The 25685-nt window shown below is 33.6% G+C and overlaps 2 protein-coding genes and 1 long non-coding RNA gene across 4 annotated transcripts; 2 read left to right on the top strand and 1 right to left on the bottom strand.

The window, feature by feature from the left end:
* Positions 1 to 10603: 10603 nt before the first annotated feature.
* On the top strand, positions 10604 to 19479 carry LOC131804670 (uncharacterized). 2 transcript variants are annotated; one of them, XM_059127731.1, is made up of 2 exons: positions 10604 to 11093; positions 18155 to 19479. In XM_059127731.1, exon 2 carries the CDS (start codon positions 18176 to 18178, stop codon positions 19040 to 19042), a length of 867 nt encoding a protein of 288 aa, XP_058983714.1. In that variant the 5' UTR covers positions 10604 to 11093; positions 18155 to 18175; the 3' UTR covers positions 19043 to 19479. The 2 variants fall into 2 exon arrangements, with proteins under 2 accessions (XP_058983714.1, XP_058983713.1); XM_059127730.1 differs by having other exon boundaries at positions 10604 to 11097.
* On the top strand, positions 15683 to 17903 carry LOC131804669 (uncharacterized). The gene is made up of 2 exons (XM_059127729.1): positions 15683 to 16556; positions 16625 to 17903. The coding sequence occupies exons 1-2, from the start codon at positions 15723 to 15725 to the stop codon at positions 16682 to 16684; spliced, it is 894 nt and encodes a 297-aa protein (XP_058983712.1). The 5' UTR covers positions 15683 to 15722; the 3' UTR covers positions 16685 to 17903.
* Positions 19480 to 20472: 993 nt separating the features above from the next.
* On the bottom strand, positions 20473 to 24129 carry LOC131804686 (uncharacterized). Its single transcript, XR_009343225.1, has 5 exons — positions 23910 to 24129; positions 23725 to 23802; positions 23369 to 23604; positions 20794 to 20852; positions 20473 to 20677 (listed from the first exon to the last, which is right to left on the bottom strand). It is a non-coding gene; the product is annotated as an uncharacterized LOC131804686 (long non-coding RNA).
* Positions 24130 to 25685: the final 1556 nt, after the last annotated feature.

The following is a 25685-nucleotide window of genomic DNA, read 5'->3' as shown; positions in this document are numbered from 1 at the left end:
TAACTATAGTTTGTGATCACTTTTTGAAGGAGGAAAAATAGCATACTTTAAAATGGCCATAACTCCTTAAATATTGACATTTCGGGGTTTTTAGCTATAATTTGTGATCACTTTTTGAAGGAGGAAAATAGCATACTTTAAAATGGTCATAACTCCTTAAATATTGACATTTCGGGGTTTTCAGCTATAATTTGTGATTACTTTTTGAAAGAGGAAAAATAGCATACTTTAAAATGGCCATAACTCCTTAAATATTGACATTTCGGGGTTTTTAGCTATAATTTGAAGGAGGAAAAATAGAATACTTTAAAATGGCCATAACTCCTTAAATATTGACATTTCGGGGTTTTCAGCTATAATTTGTGATCACTTTTTAAGGAGGAAAAAAATAGCATACTTTAAAATGGCCATAACTCCTTAAATATTGACATTTCGGGGTTTTTAGCTATAATTTGTGATCACTTTTTGAAAGAGGAAAAATAGCATACTTTAAAATGGCCATAACTCCTTAAATTTTGACATTTCTAGGTTTTTAGCTATAATTTGTGATCACTTTTTGAAGGAGGAAAACAGCATACTTTAAATGACCATAACTCCTTAAATATTGACATTTAGGTGTTTTTAACTATAGTTTGTGATCACTTTTTGAAGGAGGAAAAATAGCATACTATAAAATGGCCATAACTCCATAGATATTGACATTTAGGTGTTTTTAACTATAGTTTGTGATCACTTTTTGAAGGAAGAAAAATAGCATACTTTAAAATGGCCATAACTCCTTAAATATTGACATTTCGGGGTTTTTAGCTATAATTTGTGATCACTATTATAAAGAGGAAAAATAGTATACTTTAAAATGGCCATAACTCCTTAAATATTGACATTTCGGGGTTTTTAGCTATAATTTGCGATCACTTGTTGAAAGAGGAAAAATAGCATCCTTTAAAATGGCCATAACTCCTTAAATATTGACATTTCGGGGTTTTTAGCTATAATTTGCGATCACTTTTTGAAGGAGGAAAAATAGCATACTTTAAATGGCCATAACTCCTTAAATATTGACATTTCGGGGTTTTCAGCTATAATTTGTGATCACTTTTTAAGGAGGAAAAAAATAGCATACTTTAAAATGGCCATAACTCCTTAAATATTGACATTTCGGGGTTTTTAGCTATAATTTGTGATCGCTTTTTGAAAGAGAAAAATAGCATACTTTAAAATGGCCATAACTCCTTAACTATTGACATTTCGGGGTTTTTTAGCTATAATTTGTGATCATTTTTTGAAAGAGGAAAAATAGCATACTTTAAAATGGACATAACTCCATAAATATTGACATTTCGGGGTTTTTAGCTATAATTTGTGATCACTTTTTGAAGGAGGAAAAATAGCATACTTTAAAATGGCCATAACTCCTTAAATTTTGACATTTCTAGGTTTTTAGCTATAATTTGTGATCACTTTTTGAAGGAGGAAAAATAGCATACTTTAAAATGGCCATAACTCCTTAAATATTGACATTTCGGGGTTTTTAGCTATAATTTGTGATCACTTTTTGAAAGAGGAAAAATAGCATACTTTAAAATGGCCATAACTCCTTAAATATTGACATTTCGGGGTTTTTAGCTATAATTTGTGATCACTTTTTGAAAGAGGAAAAATAGCATACTTTAAAATGGCCATAACTCCTTAAATATTGACATTTAGGTGTTTTTAACTATAGTTTGTGATCACTTTTTGAAGGAGGAAAAATAGCATACTATAAAATGGCCATAACTCCATAGATATTGACATTTAGGTGTTTTTAACTATAGTTTGTGATCACTTTTTGAAGGAAGAAAAATAGCATACTTTAAAATGGCCATAACTCCTTAAATATTGACATTTCGGGGTTTTTAGCTATAATTTGTGATCACTATTATAAAGAGGAAAAATAGTATACTTTAAAATGGCCATAACTCCTTAAATATTGACATTTCGGGGTTTTTAGCTATAATTTGCGATCACTTGTTGAAAGAGGAAAAATAGCATCCTTTAAAATGGCCATAACTCCTTAAATATTGACATTTCGGGGTTTTTAGCTATAATTTGCGATCACTTTTTGAAGGAGGAAAAATAGCATACTTTAAATGGCCATAACTCCTTAAATATTGACATTTCGGGGTTTTTAGCTATAATTTGTGATCACTTTTTAAGGAGGAAAAAAATAGCATACTTTAAAATGGCCATAACTCCTTAAATATTGACATTTCGGGGTTTTTAGCTATAATTTGTGATCACTTTTTGAAAGAGGAAAAATAGTATACTTTAAAATGGCCATAACTCCTTAAATATTGACATTTCGGGGTTTTTAGCTATAATTTGTGATCACTTTTTGAAGGAGGAAAAATAGCATACTTTAAAATGGCCATAACTCCTTAAATATTGACATTTCGGGGTTTTTAGCTATAATTTGTGATCACTTTTTGAAGGAGGAAAAATAGCATACTTTAAAATGGCCATAACTCCTTAAATATTGACATTTCGTGGTTTTTAGCTATAATTTGTGATCACTTTTTGAAAGAGGAAAAATAGCATACTTTAAAATGGCCATAACTCCTTAAATATTGACATTTCGGGGTTTTTAGCTATAATTTGTGATCACTTTTTGAAAGAGGAAAAATAGCATACTTTAAAATGGCCATAACTCCTTAAATATTGACATTTCGGAGTTTTTAGCTATAATTTGTGATCACTTGTTGAAAGAGGAAAAATAGCATCCTTTAAAATGGCCATAACTCCTTAAATATTGACATTTCGGGGTTTTTAGCTATAATTTGTGATCACTTTTTGAAAGAGGAAAAATAGTATACTTTAAAATGGCCATAACTCCTTAAATATTGACATTTCGGGGTTTTTAGCTATAATTTGTGATCACTTTTTGAAGGAGGAAAAATAGCATACTTTAAAATGGCCATAACTCCTTAAATATTGACATTTCGTGGTTTTTAGCTATAATTTGTGATCACTTTTTGAAAGAGGAAAAATAGCATACTTTAAAATGGCCATAACTCCTTAAATATTGACATTTCGGGGTTTTTAGCTATAATTTGTGATCACTTTTTGAAAGAGGAAAAATAGCATACTTTAAAATGGCCATAACTCCTTGAATTTTGACATTTCTATGTTTTTAGCTATAATGTGTGATCACTTTTTGAAGGAGGAAAATAGCATACTTTAAAATGGCCATAACTCCTTAAATATTGACATTTAGGTGTTTTTGACTATAGTTTGTGATCACTTTTTGAAGGAGGAAAAATAGCATACTATAAAATGGCCATAACTCCATAGATATTGACATTTAGGTGTTTTTAACTATAGTTTGTGATCACTTTTTGAAGGAGGAAAAATAGCATACTTTAAAATGGCCATAACTCCTTAAATATTGACATTTCGGGGTTTTTAGCTATAATTTGTGATCACTTTTTGAAGGAGGAAAATAGCATACTTTAAAATGGTCATAACTCCTTAAATATTGACATTTCGGGGTTTTCAGCTATAATTTGTGATTACTTTTTGAAAGAGGAAAAATAGCATACTTTAAAATGGCCATAACTCCTTAAATATTGACATTTCGGGGTTTTTAGCTATAATTTGAAGGAGGAAAAATAGAATACTTTAAAATGGCCATAACTCCTTAAATATTGACATTTCGGTGTTTTCAGCTATAATTTGTGATCACTTTTTAAGGAGGAAAAAAATAGCATACTTTAAAATGGCCATAACTCCTTAAATATTGACATTTCGGGGTTTTTAGCTATAATTTGTGATCACTTTTTGAAAGAGGAAAAATAGCATACTTTAAAATGGCCATAACTCCTTAAATTTTGACATTTCTAGGTTTTTAGCTATAATTTGTGATCACTTTTTGAAGGAGGAAAACAGCATACTTTAAATGACCATAACTCCTTAAATATTGACATTTAGGTGTTTTTAACTATAGTTTGTGATCACTTTTTGAAGGAGGAAAAATAGCATACTATAAAATGGCCATAACTCCATAGATATTGACATTTAGGTGTTTTTAACTATAGTTTGTGATCACTTTTTGAAGGAAGAAAAATAGCATACTTTAAAATGGCCATAACTCCTTAAATATTGACATTTCGGGGTTTTTAGCTATAATTTGTGATCACTATTATAAAGAGGAAAAATAGTATACTTTAAAATGGCCATAACTCCTTAAATATTGACATTTCGGGGTTTTTAGCTATAATTTGCGATCACTTGTTGAAAGAGGAAAAATAGCATCCTTTAAAATGGCCATAACTCCTTAAATATTGACATTTCGGGGTTTTTAGCTATAATTTGCGATCACTTTTTGAAGGAGGAAAAATAGCATACTTTAAAATGGCCATAACTCCTTAAATATTGACATTTCGGGGTTTTCAGCTATAATTTGTGATCACTTTTTAAGGAGGAAAAAAATAGCATACTTTAAAATGGCCATAACTCCTTAAATATTGACATTTCGGGGTTTTTAGCTATAATTTGTGATCGCTTTTTGAAAGAGAAAAATAGCATACTTTAAAATGGCCATAACTCCTTAACTATTGACATTTCGGGGTTTTTTAGCTATAATTTGTGATCATTTTTTGAAAGAGGAAAAATAGCATACTTTAAAATGGACATAACTCCATAAATATTGACATTTCGGGGTTTTTAGCTATAATTTGTGATCACTTTTTGAAGGAGGAAAAATAGCATACTTTAAAATGGCCATAACTCCTTAAATTTTGACATTTCTAGGTTTTTAGCTATAATTTGTGATCACTTTTTGAAGGAGGAAAAATAGCATACTTTAAAATGGCCATAACTCCTTAAATATTGACATTTCGGGGTTTTTAGCTATAATTTGTGATCACTTTTTGAAAGAGGAAAAATAGCATACTTTAAAATGGCCATAACTCCTTAAATATTGACATTTCGGGGTTTTTAGCTATAATTTGTGATCACTTTTTGAAAGAGGAAAAATAGCATACTTTAAAATGGCCATAACTCCTTAAATATTGACATTTCGGGGTTTTTAGCTATAATTTGTGATCACTTTTTGAAGGAGGAAAAATAGCATACTTTAAAATGGCCATAACTCCTTAAATATTGACATTTCGGGGTTTTTAGCTATAATTTGTGATCACTATTATAAAGAGGAAAATAGCATACTTTAAAATGGCCATAACTCCTTAAATATTGACATTTCGGAGTTTTTAGCTATAATTTGTGATCACTATTATAAAGAGGAAAATAGTATACTTTAAAATGGCCATAACTCCTTAAATATTGACATTTCGGGGTTTTTAGCTATAATTTGTGATCACATTTCGGGGTTTTTAGCTATAATTTGTGATCACTTTTTGAAAGAGGAAAAATAGCATACTTTAAAATGGCCATAACTCCTTAAATTTTGACATTTCTAGGTTTTTAGCTATAATTTGTGATCACTTTTTGAAAGAGGAAAATAGCATACTTTAAAATGGCCATAACTCCTTAAATATTGACATTTCGGGGTTTTTAGCTATAATTTATGATCACTATTATAAAGAGGAAAAATAGTATACTTTAAAATGGCCATAACTCCTTAAATATTGACATTTCGGGGTTTTTAGCTATAATTTGTGATCACTATTATAAAGAGGAAAAATAGTATACTTTAAAATGGCCATAACTCCTTAAATATTGATATTTTGGGGTTTTAAGCTATAATTTGTGATCACTTTTTGAAGGAGGAGAAATAGCATACTTTAAAATGGCCATAACTCCTTAAATATTGACATTTCGGGGTTTTTAGCTATAATTTATGATCACTATTATAAAGAGGAAAAATAGTATACTTTAAAATGGCCATAACTCGTTAAATATTGACATTTCGGGGTTTTTAGCTATAATTTGTGATCACTATTATAAAGAGGAAAAATAGTATACTTTAAAATGGCCATAACTCCTTAAATATTGATATTTTGGGGTTTTAAGCTATAATTTGTGATCACTTTTTGAAGGAGGAGAAATAGCATACTTTAAAATGGCCATAACTCCTTAAATATTGACATTTCGGGGTTTTTAGCTATAATTTGTGATCACTTTTATAAATAGGAAAAATAGTATACTTTAAAATGGCCATAACTCCTTAAATATTGACATTTCGGGGTTTTTAGCTATAATTTGTGATCACTTTTTGAAGGAGGAAAAATAGCATACTTTAAAATGGCCATAACTCCTTAAATATTGACATTTCGGAGTTTTTAGCTATAATTTGTGATCACTATTATAAAGAGGAAAATAGTATACTTTAAAATGGCCATAACTCCTTAAATATTGACATTTCGGGGTTTTTAGCTATAATTTATGATCACTATTATAAATAGGAAAAATAGTATACTTTAAAATGGCCATAACTCCTTAAATATTGACATTTCGGGGTTTTTAGCTATAATTTGTGATCACTTTTTGAAGGAGGAAAAATAGCATACTTTAAAATGGCCATAACTCCTTAAATATTGACATTTCGGGGTTTTTAGCTATAATTTGTGATCACTTTTATAAATAGGAAAAATAGTATACTTTAAAATGGCCATAACTCCTTAAATATTGACATTTCGGGGTTTTTAGCTATAATTTGTGATCACTTTTTGAAGGAGGAAAAATAGCATACTTTAAAATGGCCATAACTCCTTAAATATTGATATTTCGGGGTTTTTAGCTATAATTTGTGATCACTTTTTGAAAGAGGAAAAATAGCATCCTTTAAAATGGCCATAACTCCTTAAATATTGACATTTCGGGGTTTTTAGCTATAATTTGTGATCACTTTTTGAAAGAGGAAAAATAGTATACTTTAAAATGGCCATAACTCGTTAAATATTGACATTTCGGGGTTTTTAGCTACAATTTGTGATCACTTTTTGAAGGAGGAAATATAGCATACTTTAAAATGGCCATAACTCCTTAAATATTGACATTTCGGGGTTTTTAGCTATAATTTGTGATCACTTTTTGAAAGAGGAAAAATAGCATACTTTAAAATGGCCATAACTCCTTAAATATTGACATTTCGGGGTTTTTAGCTATAACTATAGTTTGTGATCACTTTTTGAAGGAGGAAAAATAGCATACTATAAAATGGCCATAACTCCATAGATATTGACATTTAGGTGTTTTTAACTATAGTTTGTGATCACTTTTTGAAGGAGGAAAAATAGCATACTTTAAAATGGCCATAACTCCTTAAATATTGACATTTCGGGGTTTTTAGCTATAATTTGTGATCACTTTTTGAAGGAGGAAAATAGCATACTTTAAAATGGTCATAACTCCTTAAATATTGACATTTCGGGGTTTTCAGCTATAATTTGTGATTACTTTTTGAAAGAGGAAAAATAGCATACTTTAAAATGGCCATAACTCCTTAAATATTGACATTTCGGGGTTTTTAGCTATAATTTGTGATCACTTTTTGAAAGAGGAAAAATAGCATACTTTAAAATGGCCATAACTCCTTAAATATTGACATTTCGGGGTTTTTAGCTATAATTTGAAGGAGGAAAAATAGCATACTTTAAAATGGTCATAACTCCTTAAATATTGACATTTCGGGGTTTTCAGCTATAATTTGTGATCACTTTTTGAAGGAGGAAAAATAGCATACTTTAAAATGGTCATAACTCCTTAAATATTGACATTTCGGGGTTTTTAGCTATAATTTGTGATCACTTTTTAAGGAGGAAAAAATAGCATACTTTAAAATGGCCATAACTCCTTAAATATTGACATTTCGGGGTTTTCAGCTATAATTTGTGATCACTTTTTAAGGAGGAAAAAATAGCATACTTTAAAATGGCCATAACTCCTTAAATATTGACATTTCGGGGTTTTTAGCTATAATTTGTGACCACTTTTTGAAAGAGGAAAAATAGCATACTTTAAAATGGCCATAACTCCTTAAATATTGACATTTCGGGGTTTTTAGCTATAAGTTGTGATCACTTTTTGAAAGAGGAAAAATAGCATACTTTAAAATGGCCATAACTCCTTAAATATTGACATTTCGGGGTTTTTAGCTATAATTTGTGATCACTTTTTGAAAGAGGAAAAATAGCATACTTTAAAATGGCCATAACTCCTTAAATATTGACATTTCGGGGTTGTTAGCTATAATTTGTGATCACTTTTTGAAAGAGGAAAAATAGCATACTTTAAAATGGCCATAACTCCTTAAATATTGACATTTCGGGGTTCTTAGCTATAATTTGTGATCACTATTATAAAGAGGAAAACTAGTATACTTTAAAATGGCCATAACTCCTTAAATATTGACATTTCGGGGTTTTAAGCTATAATTTGTGATCACTTTTTGAAGGAGGAAAAATAGCATACTTTAAAATGGCCATAACTCCTTAAATATTGACATTTCGGGGTTTTAAGCTATAATTTGTGATCACTATTATAAAGAGGAAAAATAGTATACTTTAAATTGGCCATAACTCCTTAAATATTGACATTTCGGGCTTTTTAGCTATAGTTTGTGATCACTATTATAAAGAAGAAATATAGCATACTTTAAAATGGCCATAATTTCTTAAATATTGACATTTCGGGGTTTTTAGCAATTTGTGATCACTTTTTGAAGGAGGAAAAATTACATACTTTAAAATGGCATAACTCCTGAAATATTGACATTTCGGGGTTTTAAGCTATAAGTTGTGATCACTTTTTGGAAGGGGGGAAAATAGCATACTTTAAAATGGCCATAACTTCTTAAATATTGACATTTCGTGGTTTTTAGCTATAATTTGTGATCACTTTTTGAAAGAGGAAAAATAGCATACTTTAAAATGGCCATAACTCCTTAAATATTGACATTTCGGGGTTTTTAGCTATAATTTGTGATCACTTTTTGAATGAGGAAAAGTAGCATACTTTAAAATGGCCATAACTTCTTAAATATTGACATTTCGTGGTTTTTAGCTATAATTTGTGATCACTTTTTGAAAGAGGAAAAATAGCATACTTTAAAATGGCCATAACTCCTTAAATATTGACATTTCGGGGTTTTTACCTATAATTTGTGATCACTATTATAAAGAGGAAAAATAGTTTACTTTAAAATGGCCATAACTCCTTAAATATTGACATTTCGGGGTTTTAGCTATAATTTGTGATCACTTTTTGAAAGAGGAAAAATTACATACTTTAAAATGGCCATAACTCCTTAAATATTGACATTTCGGGGTTTTCAGCTATAATTTGTGATCACTTTTTAAGGAGGAAAAAATAGCATACTTTAAAATGGCCATAACTCCTTAAATATTGACATTTCGGAGTTTTTAGCTATGATTTGTGATCACTATTATAAAGAGGAAAAATAGTATACTTTAAAATGGCCATAACTCCTTAAATATTGACATTTTTTGTGTTTTAAGCTATAATTTGTGATCACTTTTTGAAATAGGAAAAATAGCATACTTTAAAATGGCCATAACTCCTTAAATATTGACATTTCGGGTTTTTTAGCTATAATTTGTGATCACTTTTTGAAGGAGGAAAAATAACATACTTTAAAATGGCCATAACTCCTTAAATATTGACATTTCGGGTTTTTTAGCTATAATTTGTGATCACTTTTTGAAGGAGGAAAAATAGCATACTTTAAAATGGCCATAACTCCTTAAATATTGACATTTCGGGGTTTTTAGCTATAATTTGTGATCACTTTTTGAAAGACGAAAAATAGCATACTTTAAAATGGCCATAACTCCTTAAATATTGACATTTTGGGGGTTTTAGCTATAATTTGCGATCACTTTTTGAAAGAGGAAAAATAGCATACTTTAAAATGGCCATAACTCCTTAAATATTGACATTTCGGGGTTTTTAGCTATAATTTGTGATCACTTTTTGAAGGAGGAAAAATAGCATACTTTAAAATGGCCATAGCTCCTTAAATATTGACATTTCGGGGTTTTTAGCTATAATTTGTGATCACTTTTTGAAAGAGGAAAAATAGTATACTTTAAAATGGCCATAACTCCTTAAATATTGACATTTCGGGGTTTTAAGCTATAATTTGTGATCACTTTTTGAAGGAGGAAAAATAGCATACTTTAATATGGCCATAACTCCTTAAATATTGACATTTCGGGGTTTTTAGCTATAATTTGTGATCACTATTATAAAGAGGAAAAATAGTATACTTTAAAATGGCCATAACTCCTTAAATATTGACATTTCGGAGTTTTCAGCTATAATTTGTGATCACTTTTTGAAGGAGGTGTTTACGTCAAAACGTAAACCATTTTCATTTCCTTAAACTGTATCTTAAATATGAATAGCACCATTGTTATTGTACTATCCATTCGAACTGTTATCGAAGTTAAGATAATTATTCTATGTTTTTCCTTTTCCCATTTTCATATTTTCTTTTTATCGGCCTTCTCTAATGGCCATATTGGGAGTCTAATTTCCGCATCATCTTGAATTCTGTTCTAATTCGACTTCTGAAGCTGTTAGTCAAATCCAGTGAAATCCTAATAAATATAATTCTTAGCTAAGAAAGTTAAAAGCTTTTGTTTCATTTATATTGGATTTGAGTTCTAATACTCTTCTACGTTTCTGCTAGTTATAACGTTCAAGATAAAAACTGGTCTTGGATTTTGTTTGGGCTCCAGAGAGTAAATTGTCTACATCCACAGCTTTCCCAGGCAATTCAGCCGTTTGCCTGAACATTTTGGTCCACGTCGAACCGGATCGACAAGCTGCTCTCCAGAGATTTCAGCTGCAGAAGCTTTTGATTCCTGTAGGTACGTTTCTCTTCTAATAATTTCGTCTTTTCAGTACTAAACAAGAAGTCGAAAGATCCACATAAATTTATATAAATTACCGTGTCGTGTTTTCACACATAACCTGAACAAAAATTATAAACTTAAAGTAATTATATATCTGGAAATTCCTGGCTAACTCCCCAAATATCTAAGAAGAGAGGATCGACAACATAGGAATTGCTGATTTATCAAGAGGAAATTCCTAACCTGTGCCAACTGCCTTAAGACAACAAGTGGATTGTGAGTAAGTTCAATTAATCAAAAAAAAAAATATATATATATATATATCCTGTGTGTGGAAAAACAGCCGTGAGTGAGACTACACAAAACAATTCTCTGTGGGAAATTCTTAAAAAATTAAATAAATTCGTTTAAAGGAAAAGAAGAATTCCAAAAATAATAAAAAAGGGGCAAAATTCGTTTAACATATGTGTGAACATAAGTGGTACATTTGCTCCTTAGTGTAACAGATTCGACGCTGTTAAATTAAAAAACGTGTTCTGTAGAACTCTGTTAATAACAGAGTCATAACATTTATCTGCAATAGCCTCACTGTTCACTATTTGTTTATGGGAACATCTCTCTGTTGTACCAGATACATTTCAGGTTTACCCTGAAAACACATTAGAAGCTCTTTCTCCAATATCATCCAGGCACTCATAACACACATGGAAGCGAGCAACCTCCATGCATGATCTCTTCCATATTGTTGTTCACTCGCCTTGCTTGATCCATTCCATTCTCTTTTCAGCTTCATATTTATTCCTATGATTCTAGTACGCATGTCCATTGAGTACATGCTCTTACGTATGGATGCTGAGATCCAAGCTTGCCTTGTTCTCTTACGTTATTTTTCAGCTTACCTTCGACTTCTGTGGTCCGAGTGAGCATAGGCTACTCTTATGCATGTATGTGGTGAGCAGAGCTTGCACACTTCTCTTAACTCAGTTTCAGCATCACTCTCTTCTTTTCTATTGTTCGAATGCGCATGTCCACTGAGAATGCGCTTCTCTCGTGCATGCTGAAACTAAAGCTCAACTCAGCGTTCTCTTCCTCAGCCACATACATCCTATTGCAACCAATGTTTACATTCTCTGCTTTGAGTGCGCATGTCCAATGAGAATGCGCTAGTCAATTGTGGGTGAGATTACAGCTCAATCGTGTTGTTGTATCATTGCCGTGTAACTACTATTGCAGAGTTTGTGTTCTCCTGCTCAATCAGTTGTTACATTTGTTTCTTTTCTCTATTTATTTTTTTACGTGTCATTCTCGCTGTTTGAGAGTGCGACACATACCAACGGAGGATTGATTGCTCAGAGCGGAGCATATCATTCCAAATTCTTCCAATTATTCCAATTCTTCCAAATTCTTTCCACTTACATTGAGTTCAATGAACTCTTGAACGATCAGCTGTTCTTCTACTTTGGCAAAGTTGGATTTTTCTTCGTGATGTGTCTGAAGCACATTTAGAAGTATTTAGATACAAATAGTAATATCTGGATACCAACGCACAGTGGTACCAAATATAACTTTTCTACAATCAAAAAAAAAAATATTAAACAAAAAATATATATACTTGCCGCTATTTCCACTTTTACTTGAAAATTCAACCAATTAAATGTAATTAATTAGAATTAATTAATTGAAATTACTGGAGAAAAATATTATTCTACTGAAACTAAAATAAAAAAAATTAAAAAAAAAATAATAAAAATAAAAAGAAAATAATTAAAACTAATAACAATCAAATACTTTAATTAAATTTTAAAGATATAAATTAATTATTTAATTAGCATTCGAAATCAGTAATAACTACGTCATTTGTATACCTGTGCTACTTTTTCTTCCACATTATATTCAAATCTCAAACCTACGAACAGGTACCGATTCCGGTGGCTAAAGGTTACTGTTCCAAAATCTTGAAAGTTTTTTATTCATTATATATAATCCGCTTTAGTCTATTTATTTTTCTCGTTTGTAGTCATGTCACTCGACAAATTTATTCGCCTAGCTGACAGCTTGGTAGAATTTGAAGCGGCACTTACTGCCAATGAGTTTCCTTTAACAACGCGTTGTTTGTTGGAAACCCACACTGAAGAGGTGAAATCCACATGGTCACATCTTAAGCAAGCTTATGAGCAATGTTTGGCGGACTTGGAAAACGAAGAAGAAGATGAAGAGGTGTCTGATGATCGAGAAACCAATGAGATAGCGACAGTAAAGGATAAATATAAGAAATCCTACTCCACTTACTGTCGTTGTATCTCAAAGCTCAATGAAGCTCTGGAACCTCTCTCTCCTTCCTCTTCTAGTCCAAGTTTACGGTCCAGTAACTCTTTTAACTTGCCTCCAATTGAGTTATCCACATTCCATGGGGACTACAAATCCTGGCCAAGCTTTCGTGACATGTTTACGGCCATTTGCATACGCAATTCCAAATTAAGCCCAGTAGAAAAATTGTTCTACCTAAGTCAGAAGACCAAAGGTGAAGCACACGACATTGTTAGGAAAAGTCCTTTGACGAATTCCGGATTCACCTTAGCGTGGAACAATCTATGTTCCAGGTTTGAGAACAAACGAGTGCTGGTTAATGGCCAACTAAAGAATTTATTTTCACTTGTCAATATTCATACAGAAACTGCAATATCCATCAAGAAGCTTCAAAGAGATATCAATTCTTGTATATCCACTCTAAAGCTTTATTATGTTGACGTTGAAAGCTGGAATCCGATTTTCGTGTTCATTTGTTCCAACTGTCTTCCAGATTCTACTTTAACTTTATGGGAACAAACACTCTCGGATAAAACCAGCATTCCAAAATGGTCTGAATTGGATATATTTCTTACCAACAGGTATAGAACATTGGAGGCTGTCTCTGAAATGAGAAGTTCTTCTGATTCCAAGTCCAAAGGGGATAAGTCCAAACCTTTAAATACAAAGAATCAGAAGGACAGGCTTCAGACATACCAAACCAACGTCAACAAAACTAAATGTCGATTGTGTTCCAATGAATTCCACATAATAAGGAAATGTCCTCGGTTCCTAGCATTTAATTACGCACAGAGATTGGCGGAAATAAAGGCCAGCAATCTCTGTCTAAATTGTTTTTCCAGCTCCCATGCTGTCAAAAATTGTAAAAGCAAAAATTCTTGCTTCAAATGTCAAAAACGACATAATACTCTCCTCCATAAGGATGCTGAGCAACAAAATATACCCGTTAGTACTTCTCCTGCAGCTTCCAATACACCACTTCAAACGCCTAGGACATTTGCATTCCAAGCTTCTCCAAATTCCTCCATACAGTCCACTAACTCTTCAACCGATGTTATTCAAAATTGTTTCGCGGTTAATTCAAACGGCGTTTTGCTTGGTACCGCTGTAGTAAAAGTTATTCATGCAGGTGTTGGTTATATAGCGAGGGCCCTCATAGATTCAGGTTCAGAAGGTACCTTTATATCTCAAAACCTTGCCAATGCCCTCAGGTTACCTTCCAAACCTACATCCGCTATCATATCAGGCCTTAATAACACGGTTTCAGCTGCTGTTCAAAAAGAATGTCGCTTTATCCTGGGCTCCTATGCGGATAAAGCTTTCGAGATCGATGTTTCAGCCTTAATTGTGCCTCATCTTTCTAATAACCTTCCAACCTGCACAATAGGGTCTGATATTCTCTATTCGCTACCAAAGTTAGACTTAGCTGACCCGTATTTTTACCGAAGCTCCAAGATTGATATCCTAATTGGCGCAGATTTACTTCCTTCTGTCATGTTATCTGGGTGCCAGCGAGCGATTTGCGGATCCTTATTCGCCCAGGAGACCGTATTCGGATGGATCCTCACTGGCCCCATTCCAACCAAAGCTCCAAAGTCCTTCTCTACATGTGTATCGTACTTCTGCGAAATTTCTTTAGAAAAAAGTCTTCTGAAATTTTGGGAGGTGGAGAATATTCCACAACAGCGTGTAATGTCCAAAGCTGATAGACAATGTGAAGAAATTTATCAGAGAACGACAACTAGAGATGGGAATGGAAGGTATACTGTTTCGCTTCCGTTTAAAGACGAATATTCCGATTCACTAACCTTAGGTCAGTCGAGAAAAGGTGCGATGGCCCAATATATTCGGAATGAAAGTCGTCTGCTAAAAAATCCAGAATTGAAAAGAGAATATGATCTTAATATTGAAGAGTACGTCAAATTAGGACATATGATTCCTGTTCTACCTCCTACAATCTCAGAATTTCCCGATCACTACTATTTGCCGCATCATGCTGTTGTGAAGCCAGATAGTTCTACCACTAAAGTCCGTGTGGTTTTCAATGCTTCTTACGCAACATCGAATGGTACAAGTCTAAATGACGTTTTGTATACTGGTCCAGCCTTACAGAACGACTTGACTATTCTCATCCTTAAGTGGCGTTTTTATCGCTATGTTTTCAGTGGTGATATAGAGAAAATGTATCGCCAAATCCTTGTGTCTCCTTCTCACACCCACTTTCAGAGAATCCTGTTCCGCCAGAATCCAACTGAACCAATAAAGGATTACGAGTTGAAAACTGTAACCTTTGGTGTTAACTGTGCACCGTATCTTGCGATACGTACGATGATTCAACTAGCCAATGACGTCCATGATTCATATCCATTAGCTAGTCATGTTTTGAAGAATTGCATGTATGTGGATGATGCCCTTGCAGGGGCACATGACATACACACAGCAATTTCAACCGTACGTGAATTAATCCTATCACTGAAGTCCGCAGGATTCAACATGCGAAAATGGACCTCCAATTCAACAACAATTCTCTCGGACTTGTCACCCGATGATCTTCTTAATGATGGCTTTTTAGACTTTAACGCACATTGTGCAGCTAAAATGTTAGGCATTCGTTGGAATGCGTATTCTGATCAGTTTTATTTCTCCTCCATTGCATTTTCTCCCCATACTTATACCAAACGAGAGGTTCTTTCCCAAATATCAAGACTATTTGATCCTGCTGGCTGGATTTCGCCGGTCATTGTATTAGCCAAGATAATTATGCAAAAAATATGGCTAGATAAAGTGGGTTGGGATGAAGAGATATCACCAGAATCAATTGACTTATGGAAAGCATTTCAGTCTTCATTTTCTTCCATCAATGAGATTCGTGTTCCACGTTGGTTTAACTTTGTCCCAGACCATGAAATTGAATTCCACGGGTTTTCGGATGCATCAGAAAGGGCTTATGCCGCAGTACTATACATTCGAATTGTTTCTCCAACTACTGTGTACACCCACTTAGTGGCTTCCAAAACGAAAGTAGCACCGATTAAGTCCCTATCTATTCCTAGACTGGAATTATGTGCAGCTACTCTCCTTGCTGAGTTAATTGACAATTTAGTGCCTCAATTCGACGTTCACCGTCACTCATTACATTGCTGGACGGACTCCACCATTGTGATTTCATGGTTAGCAAAACAACCATGTCATTGGAATACTTTTGTGGCAAATCGAATTTCTAAAATCATCCAAACTGTCGATCCACCAAAATGGCACCACGTCAGTTCAGAGGACAACCCCGCCGATCTCGCGAGTAGAGGTGTCTATCCACAGGATCTAATCCAAAATGATCTTTGGTGGAGAGGTCCTGCATGGTTATCTGAATTTGACACTCCTTGGGAAAATTACTCTAATCAAGATGTCCAACCAACTGAATTAGAGAAGAAGTCGGTAAAGACACATTTTGCATATTTCGAAAACTTCCACGATTACTTAACGAATTTTTCTTCCTACCCAAGAGCTCTAAGGATTATGGCGTATGTATATCGTTTTATAAATGGTACTCATCCACGATATAAGACCAATAATAGACGTTATGGTAACGTCATAGAAGCTCAAGAAATCATCCATGTTCGCTCAAAGCTGATATCCATATACCAAAGGCTATTTTACCCAAATGAGTACATGGCGCTGAGTATCCAAAGACCGATTCCTTCTTCTAGTAAACTATTGAGTTTGAATCCCTTCTTAGATTCTGAAGGTCTAATGCGAATTTGCGGTCGACTTGAAGTATGTCCAGAGTTATCCTACAACGAGAGACATCCTATAATTGTTCCATACAACTGTCAATATTCCAAACTATTAGTCCAATATATCCATTTGATAAGTCTACACGGGGGCAATCAACTTGTCCTCCGATTGGTCCGTACACAATACTGGATACCAAAGGTTCAAAATCTTATAAAATCCATTATACGAAATTGCAAGATCTGTGTCATATATAAGAAAAGATGCCAAAAGCAGTTGATGGCTGCATTGCCTCCAGAAAGATGTGAAATATCCCGACCATTCACACATACCGGTTTGGATTTTGCAGGACCTTTTGATATCAAGAGCTATACTGGAAGATATTGTCGGATTACCAAAGGATATGTGTGTGTGTTTGTCTGTTTTTCCACAAAGGCAATTCACCTTGAAGCAACATCCGACTTATCCACATCCAATTTTCTGGCAGCTTTTAACCGTTTTGTTTCCCGTCGTGGCTGTCCACTCCATTTGCACTCTGACAACGGAACTACGTTTGTCGGAGCTTCCAAGAGGATCGCAAAAGATTTTATCGATACCTCGAATCAAGCTCTAATGTCTAATTACGCCCACCAAAATTTGACATGGCATTTCATACCTCCCGGAGCTCCTCATATGGGTGGACTCTGGGAAGCCGGCGTAAAAAGTTTCAAACAACATTTCCGCAAAGTTGCTGGCAATACAAAATACACATACGAAGAATTTCAAACCTTACTGACTAAAATTGAGGCGTGTCTAAACTCTAGACCAATATCCCCATCTTCTCAAAGCCCATTAATCGGTTCTCCTATACTATCTCCCTTAGAACCAGAAATTTCCCAGTCATCCATTTCTATTCAAAATCGCTGGCAACGACTCCGATCAATGTATCAACATTTTTGTAGCAGATGGAAGACTGAATATCTGAAGGAACTTCATAAAAGGACTAAATGGAAAAGTCCAGAACGCGATGTCGAAGAAAATATGCTGGTGGTTATTCAGGAAGAAAATCTCCCTCCGACCTGTTGGCGTTTGGGCAGAGTGATTCGTGTCTATCATGGCAATGATCAGAAAGTGCGCGTTGCTGACATTCTCACTCAGAAGGGAAGAATCACCCGGCCAATTACAAAGCTGGTCATCTTACCAGATAACCAGTCTTAGACTTTATCCTCATACAAAGCCTGAGACAAATAATTTTTCCAATTTCTATTTTAGTTCAATTCAATTACATTCTTCTTTTTTTTTAATTCATTCCTTTTTTTCAGTTCTTTATTTACAATATTACAATGAAGGGTCCTTCGTCTTCTCGTTATTCGGAATTTGCCTGCAGGTTGTGCCGCAAAAAACATCCTCTGAAATCGTGCTGGAAATTTCGTGCCATGAACTCCGCAGAAAGGTTAAATGCGGTCAAGAAATATGGGTACTGTATGAACTGCCTGGCGCATACCCATTCACAGGGCACCTGTTTTACCACCACAGGATGTGGATATTGCCACAAAAAGCACCACTCCTTGTTACATCAACACCCAAGGTTACAAAAGGCCAAATCATCCTCGACGAAAAATACCAATAAGATGGTTATCCCTCTTGATATCACCACCCCCAAGGACTCTTCAGCCACTACCGGCTCAATACCGAGGTCAACATCGACATCCAGTATTACCTCTTTGTCGGCACTTCTTAGGCAGAATGCCACCCCTCTTCTTCCTACTGCAGTCGTCAAAATCAACGGAGCAAATAGCACACAGTTGGCAAGGTGTTTATTGGATTCCGCGGCCCCCATGAGCTGCATTTCCAAACGCTTCGTAGATAAGTTGAGGTTGTCTACGCTCGAGTTGGAAGATGAAGTTATGTGCCCCGTCACCTTGACATCCTGCGTCGATTCCAAGACAAAGATAGAGGCTATATTGCGAATGAGGAACAGGATTGGAATTACAACTCCTAAGCAATCGCTGCCCGAGTCTTCAAAACTCAGTTTCAAAAACTTCGTCCTAGCAGATAGCAAATTCTATAAGGCAGCTTCTGTTGATATCGTCATTGGTGTTGACATATATTCCAAAATTATTGTCGACGGCATCTTTATTCGCCATGGACTTCCTACAGCTCAAAATACCCTTTTCGGATTAGTGCTATATGGAACATTTTCAAATTAATACAAATAATTGTACTCTCTTCCACCACTTTTATTCTGAATTTACGATACCTTTTTTTTAAATACTAATATGCCAATTGAAATCGCTTGAAAAGACATATTGTATTATGATATAATAAGTTATGCATTAAGTCATTTAGTCATATGAATTTAGTCCTAAATGAATTGATTATATAATTGTCATGTCCCCTTGCCATGGGGGGCGGAATGTTTACGTCAAAACGTAAACCATTTTCATTTCCTTAAACTGTATCTTAAATATGAATAGCACCATTGTTATTGTACTATCCATTCGAACTGTTATCGCAGTTAAGATAATTATTCTATGTTTTTCCTTTTCCCATTTTCATATTTTCTTTTTATCGGCCTTCTCTAATGGCCATATTGGGAGTCTAATTTCCGCATCATCTTGAATTCTGTTCTAATTCGACTTCTGAAGCTGTTAGTCAAATCCAGTGAAATCCTAATAAATATAATTCTTAGCTAAGAAAGTTAAAGGCTTTTGTTTCATTTATATTGGATTTGAGTTCTAATACTCTTCTACGTTTCTGCTAGTTATAACGTTCAAGATAAAAACTGGTCTTGGATTTTGTTTGGGCTCCAGAGAGTAAATTGTCTACATCCACAGCTTTCCCAGGCAATTCAGCCGTTTGCCTGAACACCTGGAAAGAAGAGAGAATAAAGAATATTAATGGTTTAATGGAACCAAGAAAACCATTTTTTACAATGTATTTTGTTTTGATCTCTTGTTAATAACTTGTTTTTGATGTGCATCTAATTTTCACTAAGACTCATTTTTTAAATTGATAGCGATGTATTCGGCTTAAAACTCTTTAAAAGGGTGGTAGGAATGAGTTAGAGGGGTAAGTGAAGGGATCGAATATGGGGCACCCTGTGAATAGGGGTGTCATGGCGAGAGGTAATCTCGGTGGGTGGACAGTTTCCCTAACCGGATAGCCGCTAGAGATGTTAAAGGTGAGTTCGTTGCTTCAAGTAAATCACTTTCGTTGCCTTCATCAATCTGTTCAATATTGCATTTTTCCTTAAACCCCAAAGAACACATTTATAAATAATCTTAATGTTTATTAATATAAAGTATCGGTAAGTACTTAATACTAAAGAACAAACGTTTTTATAAAAACAACAATAAAGGGACCATTTTGCAACAGCAATATACTATGTTATCCCGAACAAATAAGCCAACACTGTTCTATTAATAGACAAGGCATGGTCGACGAAGGGGTTTTTGTTGTAACAGACAAAACCAACTTACATGGTTATGCCACTTCGTTCATGTAAAACGAAAGTATAACAAGTGGAGAAAGATGAAAATGTTTATAAGTGCGATTGTAAGATTTGGAAGGCTTTTCAAAAGAATTTTAGTTTTATATCATCATTGGAAATAACTTTATTTGGTTTTATCATAGTAAGTAGTTTTATATCTTTACTTGCAATCTATTGAATTTTAAAATATCATATTTATCATCATACTATTTCTAAATGTGTTGCTTAAGTAAGAATTGTATCCACTTATTTGGAATGGGATCATGTGCAGTTTGTTGCACCACTTATCGTACTGTACATTCGTTGAAAGCCGTTCACTACTTCGTATTGCAACATTGAATTGGCGCCTTGCCTGTCGTTTGAGTGTTCGTGCCCAACATTTTAAATATTACAAGATCGTGTGTTATTAGTAATAGAAAAAAGTTAAAGTTAGTAAAAGGGGAAACAAGGAGTTTAGTGTCTACTTACCACATTGGGTACAGAATTCCACTCAGGGTTCGTCGACGATCTGCATTGTTTGACTTTTTCTGAAAATACAAGAAAAGAAACGTTACAAAAAGGTTCTGCAGTGTGTTCGGAATGTAATTACAACGCTACCACCACAAACTTAAACATTTTACTTTCACATTGAGATAAAGATGCATATAAAGAATCTTCATCACTTTTATATTGGTTTCGATATTTCCAATATTTTCCTTCTTTTCTTTTTCTTCCGTTTTTCTTTCCATTTGCATGTACTCACCGACAACGCTTGTTGCCATTCACAAAAGATTATAGATTTGCCATTGATTGATTGATAAATTTGTTTGCGTATTTGAGCTTTGGAAGGTAGAACTTGTAGTACAGGGCATGTCATCTGTCGTGACATGACTTAGTTGAATCTTTGCCTCTGAAGCTCTATGTGATATAATTGATGTCGTATGACTTCTTGGTAGAGTGTCTGCGTTTCCAATGTGCAACTTTGTGTGAGGTTTTTTCTTACAATATAAACATCAGTGCGCACTGAAACATTCCCTTTTGTTATGTCCACTCTTTAAGCAGTTATTACATAACCTCTTTTCTCTTGCGAACTCTTTTCTCTGACTAACAGTCATATTATTAAATCTCATACAATTTTTCAAAATATGGTTTTTATAACACATGACACATCTATATGATTGTGTCGAATGAGCATTTTGATGCGATATATGATCACTTCTAAATTAAGTTTAAGCTGTTTGACTTCTGAGACCATCTATTCGCTCTAGATCCCGATGTATGTTCTTAAGAAAATCCTCCATTTGCGAACATTTGGCTAGCTCTGAATGCGATTCGAGCGATTGTTCCCATAGGGTCAGTGTATCAACCGGAAGCTTAGTTGAACATAAGTATATTAAAATTGGATCCCATCGATCCACTTTTATACTATGAGCTCTCAATATAGCCAAGCAGTCACTTACTGTCGATTGTATTCTTTTAATATCTTTGCTAGATTCAACCGTTGCTGCAGAAAGATTGAATAATATCTTCAGTTGGTTATCAACTAGTACCCTAACATTTTCGTATCGCACCAATAATGCTTTCCATGCTAATGAAAAATTTTGATCAGATAAAGGGTACCGATCTACAATTCTACCAGCCTCACCCTTTGATTTGTTACGCAAATGATAGAGTTTCTGCGCAGGTGTGAGTCTGGGATGATTTCCATAAATAGCCGTAAACATATCTCTAAATGTTGGCCATTCTTCATAACTTCCGTAGAAGTCTTGAGTGTCACAAGGTGGCACTTTAATACAAATCTCAGACATATCAAACGTTGTACCCGGAGAATAAATAGCTGAGCTGTGAAACAACGATGGATTTGAAACTTCGCCTCTAGCGGTATTACTTTTGCTCTGCGCCTTTCGATTTTTTAATATTTCCAATATAGTAGCTTTAGTCACTTGGTAATTATCTCTGGCGAAAGCAAACATATCTCTAGGCCTCAATTTGTAATCTTCATCTCCCTCATTAAAATAGACACTTTCAAATTCACTGCGTACATTGTGCCAATCTTCATCCATTGATTCTAATTTTGTTTCTATTAAAGAATCAGACAGCTCGTTCTCTGCTGTGCTTCCTATTTAATGCAAGTTTGCATTAGGTTTTCGGTCTCGTATTCAAATCTAGCATACAATTTAGAAACCATTTTGTAATATTAATTTAAATTAGTTATTTAGTTTATTTTATTAGTTTTTATTTGTTGATATTTAGTTTTTGATATTTATTGATATTTTTAAAATCATTTTTATTATTCATAAATTTTATTATTTTTGAATATACAAACACTTCAACTATCAATTTATTTATAAATTTAGAAATAAATGAAGTTATATAAAATTTCAAATGTGTTTGTTGCGTATATCCTTCTTTTCTCAATAAACGTTTATTTTTTAAACCTTAAGAGAACTATTAACAATGTTGTTAATTTTTAGATATATGTATGTTGTTGATTTATGTGCTTTTTTAATTAAGATTTATTTTATTTATTTGTTCCTATTAATTTTATTTTTTGTTACATTCGATTGTTTGTTTATTATTGTGGTATTCAATATATGTACTAGCTTTATACGTTACGTTACTCGTCGCAGTAACTGCACAACTCTTTTTCACCACACCAGCTGATCGATAGTCGAACAATGGTAAATGACAGATCGATCAAAGAAGCAATGAAACAGATGACAAAGCTTGTTATATTTGTTGTTCACGAATGTAAGCAAAACAAATGTAACAAAAAATGATGCAGCAAAGTTATTATGGTGTTAGTGTATATTAATTTGTGTTAAGCAACAACAAACATACATATAAAAGAGTTTTTCTCTTTAAAATGACTCTGTTGATTATTTGGCAACAGAACAAAAGCGAAGACGACAAATAAAAATTGTAAAAAAGAATTGTTTTATTTTGTAGGGGTTCTAAATCTACAGAGTAGATTTAGATCCGAAAGTATATTATTTGTTGCACAAAGACGAACAACAAAACTATGAATATTAGACAACACAACAAGTATACAGGCGATACTTACGTGTTGCTAACAAGGCACTGGTGGTTAAGGCTTCAATAAAACACTTGTTATGTATTTATTTGTTAAAACAATTCTTTTTGTTGTGGCAAAGTTTAGCTTCTTGCTTCTTCTAGCTTAGCGATCAATCTCTCTTGATGACAGCAGGTAATTGTTGAGGTATCGATTGTTGGCCTATCGGTGTAATAAACCAGGAACCTCTACACCTGGTATAATTCCCAAAGACATTGTACTCTTAACTTGGACGGCAGAACGGATGACGACAAATCAGTTAAATTCGGTGAATATTGCATAGAAAGAAAAGAGGAAAACGACTAAAAGTTAGTAGAAGGGAAACAAGCAGTTAAGTGTCTACTTACTACATTGGGCACAAGATTCCTCTCGCGGTTGAGCTCAAGTGTTACGAATTTGTACGGCCCCGATCTGCATTGTTTGACCTTTCGTTAATATACAAAAATAAAAAAGAAACGTTATAAAAAGGTTCTACAGTGTGTTCGGAATGTAATTACAACGCTACCACCAAAAACTTGAATATTTTACTTACACATTGGGAAGAGCCGCCTCCAGATCAAGCCTAAATAATCTTTATCAGCCGCCAGATATAACCTGAAAATAAAGAGGTTGCCTGGAAAGAAGAGAGAATAAAGAATATTAATGGTTTAATGAAACCAAGAAAACCATTTTTTACAATGTATTTTGTTTTGATCTCTTGTTAATAACTTGTTTTTGATGTGTATCTAATTTTCACTAAGACTCATTTTTTAAATTGATAGCGATGTATTCGGCTTAAAACTCTTTAAAAGGGTGGTAGGAATGACTTAGAGGGGTAAGTGAAGGGATCGAATATGGGGCACCCTGTGAATAGGGGTGTCATGGCGAGAGGTAATCTCGGTGGGTGGACAGTTTCCCTAACCGGATAGCCGCTAGAGGAAACCTGATTCGAATTAGGAGATACTTGTCTAAATCAAAATGTTAAAGGTGAGTTCGTTGCTTCAAGTAAATCACTTTCGTTGCCTTCATCAATCTGTTCAATATTGCATTTTTCCTTAAACCCCAAAGAACACATTTATAAATAATCTTAATGTTTATTAATATAAAGTATCGGTAAGTACTTAATACTAAAGAACAAACGTTTTTATAAAAACAACAATAAAGGGACCATTTGGCAACAGCAATATACTATGTTATCCCGAACAAATAAGCCAACACTGTTCTATTAATAGACAAGGCATGGTCGACGAAGGGGTTTTTGTTGTAACAGACAAAACCAACTTACATGGTTATGCCACTTCGTTCATGTAAAACGAAAGTATAACAAGTGGAGAAAGATGAAAATGTTTATAAGTGCGATTATAAGATTTGGAAGGCTTTTCAAAAGAATTTTAGTTTTATATCATCATTGGAAATAACTTTATTTGGTTTTATCATAGTAAGTAGTTTTATATCTTTACTTGCAATCTATTGAATTTTAAAATATCATATTTATCATCATACTATTTCTAAATGTGTTGCTTAAGTAAGAATTGTATCCACTTATTTGGAATGGGATCATGTGCAGTTTGTTGCACCACTTATCGTACTGTACATTCGTTGAAAGCCGTTCACTACTTCGTATTGCAACATTGAATTGGCGCCTTGCCAGTCGTTTGAGTGTTCGTGCCCAACATTTTAAATATTACAAGATCGTGTGTTATTAGTAATGTAAAACGCATTTACTCTTTATTATAATATCAATAAAAAATAATAATTTGATTTTTTTCTATTTTTCTCCCTCTTTTATCTGAGTTCAATTTGAGCGCATCAACATTTGATCCTGTCGAGCTACGATTGAAATAAGAGTCAAATAAAAAAAGGACAGTCTTATCGATGAATTTTAGATTGTCTTCTAAGTTTGTGTGGGAGAAGTAATCAACATCAACAAAATCATCATCTCCATCATATTCATTTCTATACAAACGCTAGGTGTCGTGCATTTTTATTGCAGTGAGCCTGTGAAAACAAATAAAAAAAATACTACAATAACAAAACGTTCACTTTACATCGCGTCGCAGAGTTTCTTTTTTCGTTTGTGGTTAACATCGAACAGTGCAAATGAGAAAGAAACTAATTCGAAAGAATAACAACTAAAAAACATTAAGTTTGCCGGGCCGAACTTTCAATACCTTAGGGTAAAGGAAGCATTTTTATATAAAAGTATCTGAATTCAAAATACCAAATATGGATGGGTATAGGATGTGCGCTTTAGGAAAACATGGAACTAAATATTCAATGTTCTGCCAGCGGGCTAGAACCCATTATGAACTGCAAATACCAATTTTTA

Source organism: Musca domestica, unplaced genomic scaffold (assembly GCF_030504385.1).
Source record: "Musca domestica strain aabys unplaced genomic scaffold, Musca_domestica.polishedcontigs.V.1.1 47, whole genome shotgun sequence".
NCBI lineage: Eukaryota > Metazoa > Arthropoda > Insecta > Diptera > Muscidae > Musca > Musca domestica.
This window is presented reverse-complemented; position numbering and strand designations above follow the sequence as displayed.